Source organism: Temnothorax curvispinosus, unplaced genomic scaffold, assembly GCF_003070985.1.
Source record: "Temnothorax curvispinosus isolate PA1 unplaced genomic scaffold, ASM307098v1 QBEX01016319.1, whole genome shotgun sequence".
Taxonomy (NCBI): domain Eukaryota; kingdom Metazoa; phylum Arthropoda; class Insecta; order Hymenoptera; family Formicidae; genus Temnothorax; species Temnothorax curvispinosus.
In genome coordinates this window covers 82671-102328 of record NW_020226099.1, presented here as the reverse complement: position 1 = coordinate 102328, position 19658 = coordinate 82671, and the positions used below count along the sequence as shown (strand labels likewise).

Genomic DNA, 19658 nt, shown 5'->3' with positions numbered 1-19658 from the left:
CAATTGTTGACATATGGGAAGAAAAATCAGTATTATAATAAAAATATTATGACTGTATGTCAATCGATAATGTTTGTTCGCATTCATTAATTGAAATAACTTTGTTACAATTTAGTTCGCCGGGTAAAAAGTATATTGGACATAATATATTAAGTATATTAGACTATTAGCGTTTTTTCTTGGTTGCACTACCGCCCTGCACTGCCCTGCACTACCCAATAGCGTTGCACTAGTGTTGCACTAGTGTTGCACTAGTAGGCGATAGTGCAGCCAAGAAAAAACGCTATATTATACGTGGTGTTTGAAACTCGCGCGAAATACTACCAATTTTGATATGGTGCTGCACTTTATGTTAACTTTCTGAGGAACCTCATAAGTCGCGACAACGATGCGTTCACGAACGCGGCCGCGGGGAGGTTGATGGCGGGTACAGATGTCGCCAGGGGTCTCGATTCAAATCAAACGGAAAAGTCGTTAGCCTCCGGGCGGCTGAGGATTCTGATTCGTCTCCATGTGCCCGCCAACAAGAAGAAACCGGCGCTCGGTGCCACTCGGTCCGTAGCCCGCCCGAATCGGCTGATCTCGGTGTGCTGCTTGAATATTATTATTATTATCATCGCCGTTCCCGCGAGCACGCCGCCGTGCCGTAATGTCTCGTCTGTATTCGCGTCGTCCGGGATATAGGTGTTGAATTTTGACACGCGCGTGCCTATACCGCGGTAACACACGCGGACGTACATACAGGAATCGTCACGAATTTACGCCCCCGGCACCATGAACGCCCGATCGAAGTCCGAGATCCGCGAGACCGTTATCAATGATCTGATGGTCATCCACAATCGTCGCGTGGAACTGTCGAACCGTCTCAGGGAGAATCTGGAGGACAGTCTGTCCTACGTGCAGGAGCTCGCCGCGCAATTGTCACAGCCGTCGTCTGGGCCGCTCGTCCCGAAGACGCCGAAGAATCGGAAAAGACTGGTCCAGCGTATCGAGACCATACCGGAGGACGAGGTGTTTCAGCAGGAACATCTTTCGCCAGCGAGCTCCGTGCAGTCTGTCAATGAGGAGGAACGAAAGGAGAATGAGGTCGTAGGGGGTAGAGCTAAGAGAGGAGCATCCAAGAGAGCAGCGGATAACATCAAGAAGCAAAGCCTCATCCTGAGTAATTCTGTAAAGAAAGTAAGTAACGATGGTTTTCTATGTTGTAATATGTTGATTTGCAAGTTGTAGGATTTTACATTTGTTGTTATGACGTATAGCATTGTATAATGTACAATTTTATTAATTTTAGATGAAGAGAGACAGTCAGATTAAAAGGAAAAAGTCAGCAGCAAGCAGTTCCGATGAAGATAACGATAGGATTTTCAAGTATAGCAGAATAGAGGAAAGTCAAACGAGAAGAGTGACGAGGAAGCAATCCAAACAGATTGCTCAACCTGTGGAATCTACGGAACCTGTTGAAGAAGCTATGGGTAAGAATACCAAGGAGGATGATAATTTTGAATCGCCAGTTCTACGACGCTCTAGTAGGGCAAGCTCCAATACGGCGAGCTTCAAGAGTTCTCAGAACAGGGAAGTGAATAATGTCGATGACACAATTGCTGCACCCAATGCAGATGATGTCGATGAACCGTCCATGTACGAGGATGCGATTGGAAAGCCTGTTCCAGTGATGAATTCAACTTTAAAGCACAGTCTCTTGCCACAGTTAAACGCCACAGTGGTATTGGAGCGTTTACCACAACAGCCAAATTTAAACGAGACAGTGGTGATCCAGAAAGCAGCTGGAAACAGCAAGAAGTCGAAGGAAAAGGAAAGTTCTAAGAAAACATCGCAAGACGTTGCGCAATCGTACAAAGCACCCGCACAATACAATGACTGTGATGAATTGATTACAGACGATGAATCGTCGCCTGAAACAAAAAAGCCGAGAAAGCAACTTGGTAGGAAGAAGGTTAATAAGAAACAAGTCAAAGGCACGTCATCGACGTCCAGCGACGACGAGATCCCTAATACGCCGGTGAAGACGCGCGTCAAGGACGCAGTTGCGCCCATGGCCGCGCAAGAAAGTAAAACCGCGTACAAGTCGAACGCCTTATTTAGTCCTTACGCAAAGGAATCTGTGAAGAAGCGAGTCGAAGCGTTCGAGCAGGCGGTTATGTATAGCCCGAGATCGAAGGTCGACGTAGACGCTCCAACCAGAATAACCAGGACGAAAACTCGTGCAATGGCCACCGCGGAAATGGAGACAGAAACGAATGAGAAGAGCGTTGCGCAAAAATTAGCTCGTAAGTCGGTCGCGAAAGCTAAGAGGATCTCGTTAGCGAAACAAAAGAAAAACGAAGAGTTAAAAGAGGTAAAAGAATCTGTGGTTAGTTATATTTTACAATTATTTTAATCCTTTCGACTTTCTTTTAATGCTGGATTTCATTGACTAATGAACCGATTTTGCTTTTTCAGAACAAGGAACAACTGCCAGAACGTATTAATAAATTGCTTCAGATTCAAACTGATAAAATAAACGTGAAGCAAACACAGCAGTTAAAAACGACACCTTTAAGCAAGCTAAAGTTGATGCAGCCTACATTGTCTGTGAATCGTCTTCACACCCCTTTAAACACGCAGAATCTTTCGAATGTGAGATCAATGCAGAATTTTGTTTCTTTTTAAATTGCACCGCGACATATCTAATTACGTGTATTTTAATTTCAGTATTCAAAAACTTTAACCGCCTCGCGTGCGAACATCATTACTAATATGGAGTCTTTGATTCCACCCCCAAAAAGTACCACTAAAACCAATTCGGCGGAGAACCAATTAGACGAAAAGAAGCGGCCTGAGGAGGACGCGAGAAAAAAGAGAGAGGAAGCCTTGAGATTGCTGACGGAGGAGAAGAGAAGGTACATTTTCTTAACGTAAAAGATGAACAATTGTCGGAACGATATCTCGTATATGTGCTTTGTACGTAGGAAGCGACAAGAGAAGGAGCTCAAGAACAAATTAGCGAGAGAAGCTAAGGAGAAGCAGGAATTGGAGAAACGGCAGAGAGCCGAGAGAGAAAGAGAGGAGAAGGCGAAATTAGCCCTTGCGATGCAAGAAAAGCAACGCGAGGAGATGGAGAGGAAGCGTCTCGCCCAATTGCAACGAGCCCAGGAGAAGGAAGAGCGCCGCAAACTGGAGGAGCAACAGAAATTGCAGAGGTTGCAGGAACAAGAAGAGGCGGAACGTTCGCTCGCCGAGCAAAGACGCCGGGAGCAAGAAGCCGAGAAACGTAGGGAAGCGGAAGCGAGGGCCCAACAAGCCGCCGCCGAAGCATTAAGATCTCAGCAGAAAAATCAACAGTTACTTGCGGCTCAAGCTAAAGTGAGTTGTCTTTTACCTCGAAGAAAATGACTCGAACTCTATTTGCTCGTATAACTGAATTGCTTATTTGATTTTTTTTTTAGCATAAGCAACAAGCCAATAATAAGCATCAAGGTGCTACCGTGAGTTATGTGTTAGATAGTGAACCTGACGATGATGAATCAGATGATGAAAGCAGACCGAAACACGAGATACCGCATTGGGCACAGGGTATGTGCATTTTTTTTTATGATATTTTAAATTATCGTTAAAATAAGAAAACAAGGAAAGATATATATGTATATATTTTTTAATTACAGCACATGTTCGCAAAGCGCAACTCGCGATGCAACTACACATTCCTGACGCAATAGTTTACAAGTTCTTCAATACTCGTAAGTGCACGCCAGATTTGACCGAATTGTTCCATGGCATAGATAGAAGTCGATTGAAGCGTACATCCAGTGCAATCTGGAAAACGCCGCCGCGTATTTCCATGATGGAAACCGAATTTCTTGAACCAAAATTGTCATAAATTTTAAATCACAGAAAATACTTGAGCATGAACATGATCGGAGGCATTATAGTTTAGTATTGTATGCATGTGCTATTAGCCGATGATGAAATGTCGTAATATTTAAGACAAATCGTTTTAATTTGAAATAAAAGTACACGAGGGCGCGTTGTTCATTGTTATATCCTGATGTTCACCGAGTGACAATAATGTATGTACGTAGCATCATTACAACTTGACGATTATTATGTTTACACGAGCGTTACTTTTATAGTAACTTAACGATAATTCCTCCGCGTAAACAAGTGAATTATCGTAAGTTACTACAGAAGTAACGCTCGCGTAAACGTAGTAAATGCTTAATTACTTATTTATATATCATCATTATTGTATTCGCTGAAGAGAGATTAAAGCCTGTACGTAATTAGATGATCGATTTAGTTAGTGAATAATTAGATCGAAAAATAATTGTTATATAAATATGAGTTCTACTAATCCAAGTAATCTAAATTAATATCTCATTTCGATTTATACAACGTGTAAAATATATATTGTTTTACTAACATTTAGCAAGAGAGTTTTATAAAGTTCATGGAGAATTAACGTTGCATTAGACTTGATCTTGTGAAAGTGCCTTTGGCTCGTTCCGTCACATGAGAACGCAGTGGTTTTATTGCTCTTCTTAAATGTACCTTTTTACTGTAATTATAAATATTTTTAAAATATTGGACAAACATTCCCGTGCGATATCTTTTCAGTTTTCAAATAAAAATAAAAATTCCTTACATAAGTTCCACTTTCTGTCCGAGCAAGAGTGTTTTCTGCTCCTCCACAGGTTTTAAAGAGTATGTTGGTAAATGCGTATAAATTGGTATCTACAATAATGAGATTTCTATAAGTTCAAATTATATCTTATATAACGATATATAATAAAGTAAATCTTGCAAAATAAATATTTTAATACAAAGCGTGTACGTGTACTCACGTATTGCAAAGTATTATCTAATCGCAGACATTTCTGATACGTTCTCTCAGGCAACTGTGATTCATAGTAATTCTCAAGCACAGAACTGTCTAATTCCTTTCCGTACAACATGTGTCGCTCCTCTTCGAGAGTTTCTTTTGGGATATCGATTTCCTCTTCCTCGATCTCTATCGGCACTCGTCTCATGCCACCGTGAAGTACCTGTGCATCGTGTCCCAATGATATACATTATACATTGCACATTTCCGCATACATTTTTTTAATTTACCTTTAAAGTGGTGGAACTGGCGAGTCCCCTAATGTCCGCTGGAAGCTTATAATCCTCGAAATATCTGTGCACAGGCACAGTGGGCAAAATCGTGGCCCAATCTCTGAACGTGCCCAGCATCGATATGTAACGACCTCCAAGGCTCCACAAACGTACCGTGCGATCCGCACTACCACTGTTATTTATTTAAGTTTCTCTCAGTAAAGAAATGCGCCTATATATCGATCTTTACAACGATCCTGCGTACCTAACTATCATTCGCGCGCTAGAAATGACTTGAAGAGAAGTAATCCCCCGCGTATGACCGCGCACAGATGACAGCAGGAGCGGCAGCGTCTGATCTCGCACCGCTCTCTTCGCTCGTCCGTCTATTTTATCTTTCCACAAGAATGGAAATTCCAGTCTCAGTAGCGGCATACATATCTTCGGCGGATTCGGTAGCATGTAATTGGAGAGGAGCCAAACTTTTATGTACCCTACGCTGTGGCCTTCGAGGAAAAGTTCCAGGAGCAAAGTTGTGAACGATCGAGCAAAAATTGGCCTAGATAATCGCGAAAAGTTTAACATTCAATTGATTGTTTAGGAAGTCAAGACCTGTTACGAGAAATTGATTTTCGGAATCGGTGGCCAAGGACGTGGCGCAGTCGCCGACCGTGTGGATGACTGAGAAAGCTGCTAAGAATCCCGCCGCGGGATGATGCGTCCACACTTGCACCAGGCCGGAATCGAGCGCGACCAGCAGCGTGCCGACGTCCGGTTTCGCTTCTCGCGCGATTAGAAAGATTATCGCGCGCACCGCGGTCACGCGAACGATATTCAATGCTGACTCTTGATGAGCACACGGAGTCAGTTTTCTGTCTCACGAGGAGTCGGTTTAGAACACGCGTCAACAAACCTTTCTTTTGCAGCTATAGGGGCATTATAATTTACTTGATTTGCTGATCGACAGCTCTGCCGATCTTATCTGATTTTCCGGACTCTATCTGCGCGTTCGTCTTTCTCGCAATGTACCTATATTAAATCAATTGGCCTCTAATTGCATATTGTCGTCGTTTGCCGTGTTAATTGTTGCTCATGACGAATGCCAAATTGACGTCACCTTCTGCTAACGTCGATCACTTGGTACTTTCTAAAAGGCTGACCCGTTTCGAGCCTCCAGAGAATTAGTTCCCCGTTGTACGTTCCGGTAGCCAGCAACTGTGGAAGTTTTGCGGCCGAACACAGAATGTCGTCGGTGTGACTGGTTATCCAATGTTTTTTGCACACGTCAGACTCGAAAGCCGCAACTTCTGTCACGTGTTTATTCCGGCCGCCGCACAAGATTCGATCTTCGTACCATACGACGTTCGTTATTTCGCTATAAAATAAAATATAAGAACGCGGTATAAAATGAGAATTTATTACTGCTCATTTAGTCGATATCGAAAAGTACTGTAACTCTATTGGATTTTCACTTAGGATTACTTTTTAATGTTATTTTATCAGTAATATAAGAAAGAAAACATTCTCTAATTCATGTAATTTTCTAATTCAAATTATGCGACATAAAATACCTTGAAGAAGAAAACTGTTATATAAATAATTTTTTTAAAAAGTCACAGTTTTTTACGAGATTACAGTACTTTTTGTAATTTAATCAAATGCCATATATATACAATTTGTAAGAAAAAAAAGCAGTTATTTTTAACGTCCACTGTACCATTGATGATCGACGATCATGTCGCGCACACAAACGCCGGTATTGTAATTCCACATTTTCAACGAACCGTCTCTGGCGCCGGTTACTAAAAATTGTTCCGAAACATCGAAACAAGCTGCGGTGATCTCGATATCGGCATGTTGTCCGTATCGCATAACACTGTGGGCGTGCGATATCAAACGTAAACGGCGTCCGCGCCACGGATCCCACACAATGATGCACGAATCCAATCCCGTAGAAACAATCTGCATACCGGTGGAATAACAAATATCGTCGCTTTAACAATTTTTATCAACGATTTTCGGATAAGAGAGTCACCACTTGGAACAGCTGAGTATAGAGAACACAGCTGACGCCCTTGGTGTGCGTGTAGCCGTCCGAGATTTCCTCGTTAATCACATTCTCGCATACGAGGACAGCTATCATCATGCTGGCGATGATCATCGTACGAGTCAGCGTGTTGAACACTATGGTCATCGGGGCGTATTCACTCAGCTCACTCGGCAATTTGTTGTACGTCTGTTTGTGAAATATATCCGTGTCATTATATTTGTTAAGGTAGTTCTCCGGTTTTTGTACTAGAGAAAATCGATTTTCTATAGATTTTCTTGAAACTGTGAATATACGTTAATTTAGGTGTGCTTTATGCGTGGTATAACTTCCAGTACCTCTTGCGGTATAAAAAATCAAGATACTGAGCCTCAAAGTTTCAACTTTTACTAAATTTTGGTAAAAATTGAAACTTTGGAGGCTCAGTATCTCGATTTTTATACCGCAAGAGGTAATTGAAGTTTATACCACGCATAAAGCACACCTAAATTAACGTATATTCAGTTTCAAGAAAATCTGTAGAAAATCGATTTTCTCTAGTACAAGGACCGGAGAACTACCTTAAAAGATAAACGAAATAAAATATACAACAGAAAGAAGAAGAAGAAGACTATCCCGCAACTTCTCAAACCTGAATGCAGCTATGAGCTGGGACGTCCCACACTTTTACGCACCTGTCTTTCGACAGGGAATAAATGCGCTTGCCGGCGTCTATTACGACAAGCGCGCAGATGGTCGAACGGTGCCCCGACAGAACGGCATTCGCCTTCACGGGGACAAACGGATTCCAAATGCGAACCACGCAGTCTGGCCCACCCGTCACCAGTATGCGACTCTCTGAAAAAGTCGTTATATCTTCCATTTACGTTTAACATCTTGCAAAATCGACCGATTGATCCGCGGCTGCGAAGCGAGAAGATACCGTCGCAGAGCGTGAAGCAGGATATTCCCATGAGAACTTGAAATTTATATTGCGTCCTCGCGCCACTCGCATCGAAAACGCACAGGGAACAAACGGAGCACTGACTGCTCGATACAAACGCGCGTAGGCTCCCGTAATAAGCCACCTGGCTCGTCCAGTTTGTATGTATGTTCTTAAACTCTGTGACGTCAAATCCTTGTAGCTCTCCCTAATTGCGATAATCTTTTAGATTTAGAAGAATGATAAGCATGTCTGATGTATATTTCATTAAGATACCCAGTTCAAGCAAGAAGCTAGCAGATTGCCAGCAGAAGCTGAGAAACATCTATTATTTTGTAATTGTTTAAATGAAACAATTACATGAAAAATTGTTTAAATGTCATTTAAACAGTTACGGAATGGATGATCTCGATTTCTGCAATCAACTTATTGTAAATGCCGGCATTCAGTCGACGGGATTTGTAACGGCTACTTCGCTAATCTTTAGATTACTTTAATGACATTGTCGTAACGAAGAACGATCGTGTCGCATGCGGTATGTTGCTTGAAAGGTCCTCTGTCCGTAGGATTAAAGGCCATGATTGTGACGGATCCACTCGTATCGCCCAGCACGATGTAGGAATTCTCATTCCTGTCTGTACTGAAGTAATAGTGCATACAAACGACTGCATTTTGCAAACTGGATATCTAGAAATGTCATTCACTCATTAATTCAAAGTATATCAGTAGCGGATAGATGATTGATACAGTTTTACGAAATCTGGACCGGTCGCTAACCAGTATACGAAGATCAAACTTTTTCGCCGATACGTCGTAAAATCTCAAATCGCATTCCGTTGAACTTGTGCACACTACCTGAACATCCGGCAGCACGATCATGTCGGTTATAACAGTAGATTGCACCTTTAAGTATGCTGCAAAAAAGTGATAACGACAGAAGCGTCAGCTGAAGGCGAGAAAGAGAGAGGTGCTAATGAAGTACTAACGATTCTTGGATTGCACAGTACGCTCGTACTCGAGATCTAGCGACCAGTAATTAATCACTCCTTCTCGGCTAACGGTCAGATAACAACCTCGGCGAAAACTCGTGCTTCTGTCCTAAAAATTAACATAATGGAGCTTTACCATAAAAGGACACGCTTGCAGGCAGAAAGTTATTTTTTTCGGAAGAGATAATTTTAATTGATGCAAAAGCCGATCGACTCCTTTTTCTGTTAAAAACCAGTTTTCCAACACATTGCGGAATGTCAACAGATATAAGATATTGTTTGATACATGACAGTCAGCTTCCTATAAAACTGTAGAGTTGATCGACTCGCGCATCAGATCCTTTAAATATTGAACGCATACCGGCAAAACTTCTGGACAAAATGTAATTTTGCATACGGGAGTGCGATGACGGGTTCTGAGTAATTTCGGTAAATCTGTTAACGGCGTTTCCAACATTTGCGATTTCACGCTAGTGTCTATGTCCCGAAATTCTATCAGCAAGTAAGTAATGAATTCGTCCCACGTCACCTTGTCATCAAGTCTTGTATCTATCTGGAATTGGCAATTATACATTTTGAAAGGTATTCGAAGGAAAATTGTAGAAAACGCACTTTTAAAGAAATTTGAGGAACAATTAACTGACTTTCTTGAAGAAAACCTGGAACTCGTACTGTGACATTCTTATCTCGAGAATGTCGTGGAACGCATCGTATAATTGAGAAGAGTTCATTATTCCATTCTCCGTTGCCTGAACGAGCCCATTTTTGTGAAATAAAATCAATTGGGGAGAAAGACATTTAGTTACATACCAAAAAAGCATTGTGTAAATGTATCAAAGACTGCTCGGTGCATTGTTCCTCTATATTTTTCGTCTCAAAAAACCGTTCGAATGCTTCTCGTATGCTACAATGATTATCATACACATAATAAATATGTAAAAATTATAAATTGTCACGATAATAATCGGCTCTTTTTTTACACTAACCTTGGATGATTTTTACCAACAAATGCCATGGCAATTACAATTTTCTAATAAATGAAAAAATGATTGTAATCATTCAAGTAAATCAAAATCATATCAGGAATACATTTGACAATTTTATTCGTTCATGTCGTTAGCGCTGAAAAAACATTATAAAGACTTATCCCAGTATATGTCATATCGCATGTGATTAAAAACAAATACCAACCATATGTATATACTATTGCATCGGTTACTACCTTTACATTTTACGTCGTCGTTACGAAAGAAAAGATAACTCGGAATAATCAATAACTTCGCTTGTGTATGTACGCCATAAGGCAGGTGGTTGCTCAAAACATAGTACAGTGGTATAGTCTAATCGGATCAATGCTACGAGACTGGTGTTTCATTCCTGGAGGTAATTTAGACTTCGTCGAGCATGGAATTATTCACAGCTTTGAGCTTATTCAGCCGACAAAAGTACGAAGCTTGCGCCGCGGTATGCACAGATTTGTTGCGGAAAAATCCGTTGGATCAGGTATATATTGTTTCTCCTTATTTCTTGAAAGTGGTAATCGTTTGTGAATTAGTCGTGACATTATAACTTCGCCGCCAGGCCGTGTGGGTCTTGAAAATGCGTGCCTTAACGCTGCAAGTCTACGTGGACGACATCGAAGGCGAGGAGGAGGGAATCGCGGAGACTCTGTTAGATAATTATGCAATATCTACGATGCCCAGGCCGGGAACTTCCCTGAAAAATCCTGGTACCAGTTCCACTGGTCAAGGGGTGCGACCGAAATCTCAATCCGGTTTGTCATGGCTCGCCTAAAAAGTCCAATTCAAATTTATTGTTCGATTCTAAAACGAGATTTCGCATTGATGTTTTAAAGGTAGACCCGTTACCGGGGTAGTACGACCTGCCACTCAGGCAGCGATGTCCCAGTCTATTGAACAGGCATTGCGAACACCAAGAACAGCAATGACTGCCAGGCCAATTACAGCAAGCTCAGGACGCAGCGTTAGGTATAATGAGTGACTTATGTTTCTACTTAATATCAAGAAGGGATTAAATATGAGATCTTCGTCCTCCAAGGCTTGGCACAGCGTCGATGCTGACGGAGCCCGGTGGGCCTTTTATCCAACTGTCGCGATTAAACATAACTAAATACGCTAATCAGCAAAGCATAGCGAAACCATTGTTCGAATATATATATTACCACGAACATGATGCGAGATACGTGAGTCGCGGACATTATATTGACAGATATTATTTTAGTATATTATAATAATATCCTAAATAAGAGCTGTTGTGTGTGAATATATCACAGGCGCTGGACTTGGCCGTTCAGGCGACGCAGGTCTGTCAGTATAAAGATTGGTGGTGGAAAGTTCAACTCGGAAAGTGTTATTACACGTTGGGATTAGTAAGAGACGCGGAGCAGCAATTCAAGTCGGCGTTGAAGGATCACAGGAACGTCGAGACGGTTTTGCGGCTGATCAGAGTCTACATCAGGCTCGATCAGCCAGTGGCCGCGCTGGACACGTGCAAGAAGGGCCTCGAGTTCTTCGCGAACGACGTTACAATTCTCACGGAGATGGGCCGGATATTCGAGAGCCTGAACAACGCGACGATGTCCATGAAATATTACAAGTTAATTGCGCAGGAGGACGCTTCTCACACCGAGGCGATCGCCAGTATAGGCATGCATCATTTTTACAATGATCAACCGGAGCTAGCTTTGCGTTATTACAGGTACACGTATAATATAAAATGCAATATGTACGAAATACATCGGAAATACAAGTAGATTCTATGAACTCTTTTTACTTTTACAATGATTTTTTTAATTTACCGTGTGATCAGATCCATTTGTATCTCCAGCGTTTCATTTATACGTAACAATACTAAATTTCGATTCTAAATATACGTTCCAGGCGCCTCTTGCAAATGGGCGTACATAACGCCGAGTTGTTCAACAACCTCGGGCTTTGTTGTTTCTACGCTCAGCAATACGATCATACTATATCATGCTTCGAAAGAGCATTAAATCTTGCAACCGACGAGAACGCGGCCGACGTGTGGTACAACATTTCTCACATAGCTATTGTACGTATGACTCGTTTCATTGTTTTAAAATAATTAAGTTACACAGAATGCATGGGATTGCAGACGCTGGGCGATCTGATAATGGCCGAGGAGTGTTTAAGGCTAGCCGTCGCCAGCGATAATAGGCATGCTTTGGCTTATAACAATCTCGGCGTGATAGAAATGCGCAACGGGAACGTTACCGCGGCGAGAACATATTTCCATGCAGCAGCTAACATCGCTAGCTACGTGTACGAGGCGCACTTCAACAGTGCGCATTTAGCTTACGAGGTAAACTGTTCCTAATCTACCTCGATGTACGCCGAATTACAGTATTACAGACTTTGTTCGATGCATGCATACAGGTTGGAGACCTGCAGACAAGTTACATCGCGGTACAAAAGTCGTTGAGCGCGTATCCCGGACATTACGACAGCAAGACTCTTTTGCAGAAACTGCAAAGATACTTCTCACACATGTGAAATAAACTACGAGAGATTCTTATATTCTATGCTGTATTATTTTATTGTAACATATGGTTTAAACGTAATTCTATGTACATAATATACAAAAAGATATAAATTATACATCGAACTTCTGCACTGTCTGAATTTAATTAAATTATAATTAAAATCGGAATCTGGTAAAAAAAATCGTTAAAATTTATGGAAGTACAGGAAATATCCAGATTCAACAGTCTAGAATTAATTACAAGTAATTATCGCTCGTACTACATCATTTTTTTTCATATCTGTACAAATATATACCAATCTGATCAATTTTTCACATTCATGCAGAAAGAATATAGTTTTATATTATTATATATCGACAAGATATTTGTCTCAATCGTAATGTGCATTCACAGTGAGATTAAATATAATTACAAGTCTCATAATTGACGTATCGAATGAGAATCTAAGATCATAAATATTTGCCTACCATACTTGTGTATTATTCACAAAAGCACGATATTGGAATATGTCCAAATGCAGGACTTGGAAAATACCATGTACGAAAAAGCATTGCATCTCCTCCCGGTTTTTTTTCCATCGTCCTCCGAAACTTGACACGGAAGGTCGGAGCAATGCGCAGTCTTGTAACAGATTAATTTTTGTGCTGCATTTTATGTGGTGTGGGATATAACTAGCCATGATATGACGAAGTAAAACAGAAAAATTGGATATACTGCTAATGCTTTCCTCCCTGCGGGTTGACTGTCGCCCAGGAATGCCATAGACGCTAAAATATTAATATAAACTTTGATGTAGCAATACATTTCTTTTAGATAAAATTCGAAAAAAGTCACGAAAAAATAATCTTACTAGAATAATTGACGCTTACCATATGTTGCCCACAAAAATCCAATCATGCTGATCACAAATCTAAGGGTAAATAGGAAAGTGCTTTGCTGTACTATCAGTATAATTCTGCATAGAATTAACGCGATGGCAGTCGGTAATAGGCAATACCCTAGGACGCAAACGCTTTGGAAGAAAGATCTGTAAAATTTGAACATTTTTGTGTCATACATTTCAATAATCGTAAACTAATTAATTGATAAAGTCAGAATTCGCAGTTCATTTACTTACATATTTCCACCCAACAGTTTCGAATTCAACGTAACAACCATAGATCCAATCCACACGATGACAAACACTTCTGCAAATTCAGGTCCTCCATCGTTCGAGTTATCCGCTGCATCAGTGGAACCTTGCAATATCCTGAGTGAAACAATTATAAATTATAATGTGCGCCATATAAAATCATTTTCATACGTATGCGTAATATCTATGTATAAATATATCTTACATCGCCATAAAAGTACACAATATTAATGGTCCCCATAGATCCCCTGAAATATACAAGTATATAATAATCTGCTGCCTTCTTAATAATAAGAGAGTTTTGTGAGTTTTGTCAGTCATACTCACATTCTTTCAGTAGACTTTTCTTCTCTTTAGGATATAAAACATGGAAAAACTTCTTGCCTACCGCTCGGACGTCCCTCAACTGCATCAGATAGAAAAACGCACATATGTAATAAAAGTCAGAGATATGTACAGAGTATCTGTAGCGCATTCTGACAAATTTTCAGGCTTCTATATGTTATTTTTCAAAGAATATTTTGAGGCTTTGTTTTTAAACACCTTTTCGTTAAAACCTTATTCATAGCAGCAAATTCAATTAAATTAAAATTTATTTAATAAAGTAATCAAAAACTTTCGTGAAAGAAATATATCGCAGTCAATATGACATCATTTTGATTGCGATATGATTCTTGGGAACTTCAAGGAGTTATTACTGCAGAAGTGCTCGTTTATAAAATGTTACTATTAAAACGTAGGCTTCTACATGTTATTTTTCAAAGAATATTTTGAGGCTTTGTTTTTAAACACTTTTTCGTCAAAACTTTATTCATAGCAGCAAATTTAATTAAATTAAAATTTATTTAATAAAGTAATCAGAAATTTTCATGAAAGAAATATATCACAGTCAATATGACATCATTTTGACTGCGATATGATCCCTAGGAACTTCAAGGAGTTGGCACTGCAGAAGTGCTCGTTTATAAAATGTTACTTTTAAAACGTAATTCAGTATAAATAAATGGCAATATTATGATATTATTTCCACATCTTACTTATCACTTTAGACCTCGTTGTTCCTTTAAAAGAAACGGTCTAAAAGTTTTCCACTGTCAGACTCCATATATTACTGTGTTTTAAACTTTATAACTTTGGAGCAGAAGTGATAAACAGACACGAGACACGTACAATTGTATCTTTGATGGGCTCGTCTAACGTGTTGAATTCCGGTTCTCCCAAAGTTGGCCGCTGCTGCTTCGAACCCACTGTCATCTCACCCTCAACGTGCTGAGCGTCCACCGCGTACGTGACGTCGTCGTACATCTGTCGAACGTAACGCAAAATGTCAAAAACGTCAAACGCAACGCATGCCGAACGGAAATGTGTCTACGAAATCGCCGCGGCGAATCTCGGAGAACGGACACGATGGCAATTTAATAAATCACAGCGAACGATATTTACATCGAGCTTCGTGTCGCCGTCCATCGTCGCCATATTCGCTGCAGATTCGAATCGTCAGTGGGAGCTAGGAGGAAGCGTAACGTCGACGATCCCGCGTGCGGTGCACTCCGGGCATATCAATCAACGAGGAATCCGTCGTCCGTCGCGCGACACGTTTACACACACGGTATACGTATGTATGTTATTATGCACCACGCACGCGTCGTGCTCAACTCGCCGCCGATCTGCGGCACGTTATCGGCAGCGACGTGAAACCGTGAAGATACCGCATCTATCCGAATCTATCGCGTTCTAGATCCGGCAAGAGATTATATATATGACACCGCCGACGACTCCCGATGATCCCAGGATGACGGCTCGACGGGGACGACGGACGACGAGTCAGCAGGGATCCCCGGTGCCGGCAGGTGGCGTCAGTGTCGCCGGTGTGTGGCGGAACACTGCGGTGCGGCCGCGTTCGAATGACGTATACAACGATCGGTATCGCGCGGACACCCTCCCGACGGCACCACCCGGGCGAGGGTGAACGCCGTACGGCGACGTTGCCGGTCGCCAGGTGAATTTCTCCGCGATGCACCGCCCGTCGCGAACGTCTCGGCCGTCGTCGCGCGTTTTCCTCCACGTCGCCGTCGTGGCTGCTGCGTCGGTGTTGACGGTGCTGCTCGCGCATGCGCAGCGGGAAGTCGACGAGCCAGTCACGAGCGAACCGCAAAAGGGCGGGGAATCCAAATCGAAGCTCGACGAGGAGCTGTGTACGTCGAACTTTACTCTTTTTTCTTCTTTTTCCTTTGCGTTCGATTAGCTCCGGTATTTAACGTTAATTGCGCTTTCCGCATCTTCTTCTTTCTTCTAAAACGGTAGCTTTGCACGTTGTTTCAAATGCGCAGTTTAAAAAAAAAAAAAGAAAAAAGCCGAGGAAAATAGAATTATCGGCGCGCTTTCGCAACTTGTTAAAATAAATGGAGATTTTTACCTGGAATATTTTAAGTATTTTTTATATTTACATCATTTGCTTTAAGTATTTTTTATATTTACATTCTTTACCTTAAATATTTCACCCATATGTGTTTTATCTTAATTTTTATTGTATTATACTTAATTCGTTATTTCGTCTTGTTGCCTCATTGCCACTCGACTGTTTTTGCAACAGTTAAGAAACTATTTGCTCAACGGCGAAAGGACCACATAGAGGCTGTGCAAACTCTCCTGAAGATGGACAATTACGAGCGTCTGTACAAAATGATTACGGTGCTGACTGAGAAGATAGTGGAGGTCGTCGAATCGAGCAAGAGCGTCATCGAGAAGGCCGGTTTCCTACCGCACAACAGTTCTTTCCCCGTGGATACCGACGTCAAAGACGGTATATACGATTATTCATTCGGATAGCCGAGTTCGTCGAAAACAGATTTCGCAAACTGTTCCGCCACAAAATCGCCACGAATCGTCCGGTGGAATGTCGATAGAAATATAACGGAATGTGATGTGGCGGACTGAGCGCAGGAACCGAGCGCGGAGTCTGCCGTTTCGCAACCATTCAAATGATTGCAAAATAACAGACTCTGCTCGGTTTTTGCCAGCAATCTGCCTGATTGTGCCTGACGGAATAATAAGGTGATCTCTGCCGCAATATTCTGCTCGAATTTATAAAAAAAAAACTGGTTAAAACTTTGCTCACCGCGAGCTAATTATTTGAGTTACCGTATATCTGAAATTATTTAAAATCAATTAGAGACTATGACGGAAGATATAACAGCAATTTTCGTAAGAAATAATGATTTAAAACGGACTTCTCTTACTACATTTGTCGCAGCGTTGTCCAGCATCCTGGAGAACACCGCGCTTTTCGGAGACATCATCTTGCACCTGCCGGACATCACTCACAGGATACTGAGGACGCAGTCGGGATGGAACTCCACGATACATTGGTCCCTGAATTTCGCCAATCGGACGCGGCATTTGCTGAACAAATCGACCATCACGATGTTTCGCCTGGTCGAGCAGGAGCTGAACATTACGGAACGCGACCCGGACTATTTTAATCCGTACAGGAGCGCCGCCCACGCCGGCCAGCGCGAGGACACCGTGAAGAAGAAGAAGCCTGCGAAGAAAGAAAAACGTAAAAAGGGACCGCAGATTGCTAAAATCGAGTTGTGAGCCGCCCTCGCCGCGCACGCGAGACTCCTCTCTGACCGGTTCCTAAATCGCCTCGTTAAGAAGCGGGCTCTCTCTGCGGCGCTGCCGTTAAAATCCTAGAGAAGAGGCGGATATGCCATATCTGATCCTGAATCCTACAGGATTAATAACGACGAGCTTCCAAACGGCTTAATTCGACGAGGAGATTAACTATATATTTCTATAATGTCTATATAATAGTATAATTGTTCGCTAGGAGCTAATTGAGAATGTGCCAATTTAGTGGGCGCATTTGTATTTAACAAATATTGTCGCGCGTTACGCGGAGATGTTGCTATATACATATCGAATTCCGACAAAGTCTCTATATAAAATATTAAATAAAAATGTTGCAATCGACAATTGCGTTTCTAGCTTGCGTGAAAACGATTGTGCATAAAAGTCTAACATTCCGTTCGACAGTTCCAATTCTAGATATATTATCAGATTAGCTTAATTAATTATATATAATGTTCGTGCACGTCGTCCGACTCTGCGACTCCCCGGCGGCCGCGGCGCCGATCCGTCCCTGTTTGAAAGCGAAACGAGCGGTCGAGCGGAGAATAAGGCTCGAGGGCAAACTTCGCCCGCGAGCGAGCCGTGAATCTCACGGCTGCGGCGTGTCGTGTCCGATATGAGAGACAGCTTTTCTCGTCGGTTTACTCCCGACGACGGCGGCGCGGGCCGCTGCGCCGCGCCACGCCGCGCCGGTAGAAAGTGGTCAGCCAATGAGCTGAGAACGGTGGTTCCTGAGCCGGCCAGTTCCCGAGAAGTTGCCGCGCGACGGCGACGGCGACGGCAGTCTACCCCCGGCAGTGTCGCGGCTCAGCGGATCGGTCGTGCTCGTTCGGTCGGCTCTGATGATACGTCGCCGTGGCCGCGGTGATCGCACGAGCTGAAAACGAGAGGCACGCGAAAGGGAATTCGGACACGCGACCGTCACCCTGAGACTACCGAGAGAATTCCGCGCGCGCGGAACGATGAGGCTCCAGGACGCGGCGCTGCTCTGCGCCGTCTTGACCGTCGCAGGTAGGCGCGCCCCTCGCTATTTTCGCTACGTCGAAGCCCACCTTTCTCTCCGTCAACGTTCCTAGAGCTGTTTCCTGAAAGATCAGCGTGTACGCGTCCGCGCGGGGAGAGTCAGAGAGTAGGAGAGATCGTTTAAAATTCTCGCCCAATTCACGCGAGACTTCCCTCGGTGGTCTTCCTCTCTGGTTCCGCAGATAGAACTCTCTCTCTTTTTCTCTCTCTACAAAAATCGCAATGGTGATCCTTCTATTTTGTTTCCTGGAAACTGCGAAATATCGAGATCGAATTTTTATCGATTCTATAATTACCGAGTTCCTTTTTGCCGCTCACCCGCAATACTCGGTGTATCGTACCGTTGCAGTCCACGGTAACCGATTATCGAGATGGATAAGACTTAAATTTACTTTCCAAAAATTACGAAATTCCAGGACGATCGTCAAACATTGAATTCCTAAAGCGTGCACTGATGCGACAGTCTGGCCTCTTGCTGTTCCCAAGACAGACCAGTTCTAGCAGGTCGTCATTTAATTTTGTCTTTTTTTTCTCCCTCTGGACCGATCCTTCTCCCGCGAAGCATTCTCCACTTGTGTATCCTCTCCTCGATTCTCTTTTTATATTCCTCTTCGCCATTATTTTGATCGTTATTTTGATCGATAGCGTTACGTGCGAGCAAGGAAGTATGTAATTGTAACGCTCCAATAAATAATTGCATACTAATAATTGCTCTTACATCGCATATTCTATATTTGTATGTACTTTATCACAGAAATAAACGTGCTGTATATATATGATACTCGTCTAATTGAAAACTAGACAGTCAGACGCGATTAATTGATCCTTCGATCATCTAGAAGATCCTTCGCTCTCTAAAAAGTCCCTCGTGAACCTGGCGAACAAAATTTTTTTACAGTCAGTCTGCGGTGAAACGAAACCGCAGAGATCCGGAGGGAAGCGAGGGAAGCGACACTGATAAATTTCGGTATACGTCGGCGGTTTCACTCGCGTTTACATAAGATCTGTCCCACGCGCATATGGCGTATCCGCTGGTGGGCGAGAGAGCGCACACACGTGTCACCGCACGTGTGCGTGCGTCCGGACGAGATAGAAGGAAATGGTTGCACCTGAGAGAACGAAAGAACGCGCGTCGTGAGCGCAACGTCATTGCCAACGTGCACTGGGGTATTACCTTCACTTTCCACTTTACCGGGTCTCTTTGACATCCGCGAACGCGAGCACCTCTCTCGACGAGCTACGCGTCCCATCCTCGCGATCCTCCGCTCGCCGCGACTGTCTCCTGCCTGAAAAAAAAA

The 19658-nt window shown here is 42.6% G+C and overlaps 5 protein-coding genes across 6 annotated transcripts; 3 read left to right on the top strand and 2 right to left on the bottom strand.

Moving 5' to 3' along the window:
* The first annotated feature begins 472 nt into the window (after positions 1 to 472).
* LOC112466513 (inner centromere protein A-like) lies at positions 473 to 4283 on the top strand. Of its 2 annotated transcripts, none has more exons than XM_025034632.1 (7): positions 473 to 1179; positions 1292 to 2356; positions 2461 to 2637; positions 2713 to 2900; positions 2970 to 3363; positions 3447 to 3573; positions 3663 to 4283. In XM_025034632.1, the coding sequence occupies exons 1-7, from the start codon at positions 775 to 777 to the stop codon at positions 3875 to 3877; spliced, it is 2571 nt and encodes an 856-aa protein (XP_024890400.1). In that variant the 5' UTR covers positions 473 to 774; the 3' UTR covers positions 3878 to 4283. The 2 variants fall into 2 exon arrangements, with proteins under 2 accessions (XP_024890400.1, XP_024890399.1); XM_025034631.1 differs by having other exon boundaries at positions 1292 to 2371.
* A 106-nt stretch (positions 4284 to 4389) lies between these two features.
* LOC112466517 (WD repeat-containing protein on Y chromosome) lies at positions 4390 to 10359 on the bottom strand. The gene is given in 17 exon segments (XM_025034637.1): positions 4390 to 4555; positions 4643 to 4731; positions 4842 to 5042; positions 5110 to 5284; positions 5357 to 5597; positions 5704 to 5963; positions 6040 to 6120; positions 6209 to 6466; positions 6809 to 7053; positions 7127 to 7327; positions 7770 to 7975; positions 8061 to 8268; positions 8553 to 8747; positions 8838 to 8979; positions 8981 to 9179; positions 9380 to 9602; positions 9694 to 10359. Coding segments are annotated over 17 exon segments (3201 nt in total). The 5' UTR covers positions 9871 to 10359; the 3' UTR covers positions 4390 to 4455.
* Positions 10360 to 10430: 71 nt separating this feature from the next.
* LOC112466514 (tetratricopeptide repeat protein 8) lies at positions 10431 to 12602 on the top strand. The gene is made up of 8 exons (XM_025034633.1): positions 10431 to 10552; positions 10631 to 10823; positions 10905 to 11037; positions 11108 to 11252; positions 11343 to 11767; positions 11950 to 12121; positions 12185 to 12391; positions 12466 to 12602. The coding sequence occupies exons 1-8, from the start codon at positions 10454 to 10456 to the stop codon at positions 12580 to 12582; spliced, it is 1491 nt and encodes a 496-aa protein (XP_024890401.1). The 5' UTR covers positions 10431 to 10453; the 3' UTR covers positions 12583 to 12602.
* A 7-nt stretch (positions 12603 to 12609) lies between these two features.
* LOC112466516 (protein YIPF6) lies at positions 12610 to 15239 on the bottom strand. The gene is made up of 7 exons (XM_025034635.1): positions 15148 to 15239; positions 14875 to 15009; positions 14032 to 14110; positions 13910 to 13952; positions 13690 to 13821; positions 13442 to 13599; positions 12610 to 13339 (listed from the first exon to the last, which is right to left on the bottom strand). The coding sequence occupies exons 1-7, from the start codon at positions 15178 to 15180 to the stop codon at positions 13224 to 13226; spliced, it is 696 nt and encodes a 231-aa protein (XP_024890403.1). The 5' UTR covers positions 15181 to 15239; the 3' UTR covers positions 12610 to 13223.
* Positions 15240 to 15693: 454 nt separating this feature from the next.
* LOC112466515 (coiled-coil domain-containing protein 134-like) lies at positions 15694 to 19137 on the top strand. The gene is made up of 3 exons (XM_025034634.1): positions 15694 to 15899; positions 16298 to 16507; positions 16958 to 19137. The coding sequence occupies exons 1-3, from the start codon at positions 15719 to 15721 to the stop codon at positions 17299 to 17301; spliced, it is 735 nt and encodes a 244-aa protein (XP_024890402.1). The 5' UTR covers positions 15694 to 15718; the 3' UTR covers positions 17302 to 19137.
* The last annotated feature ends 521 nt before the right edge of the window (positions 19138 to 19658 follow it).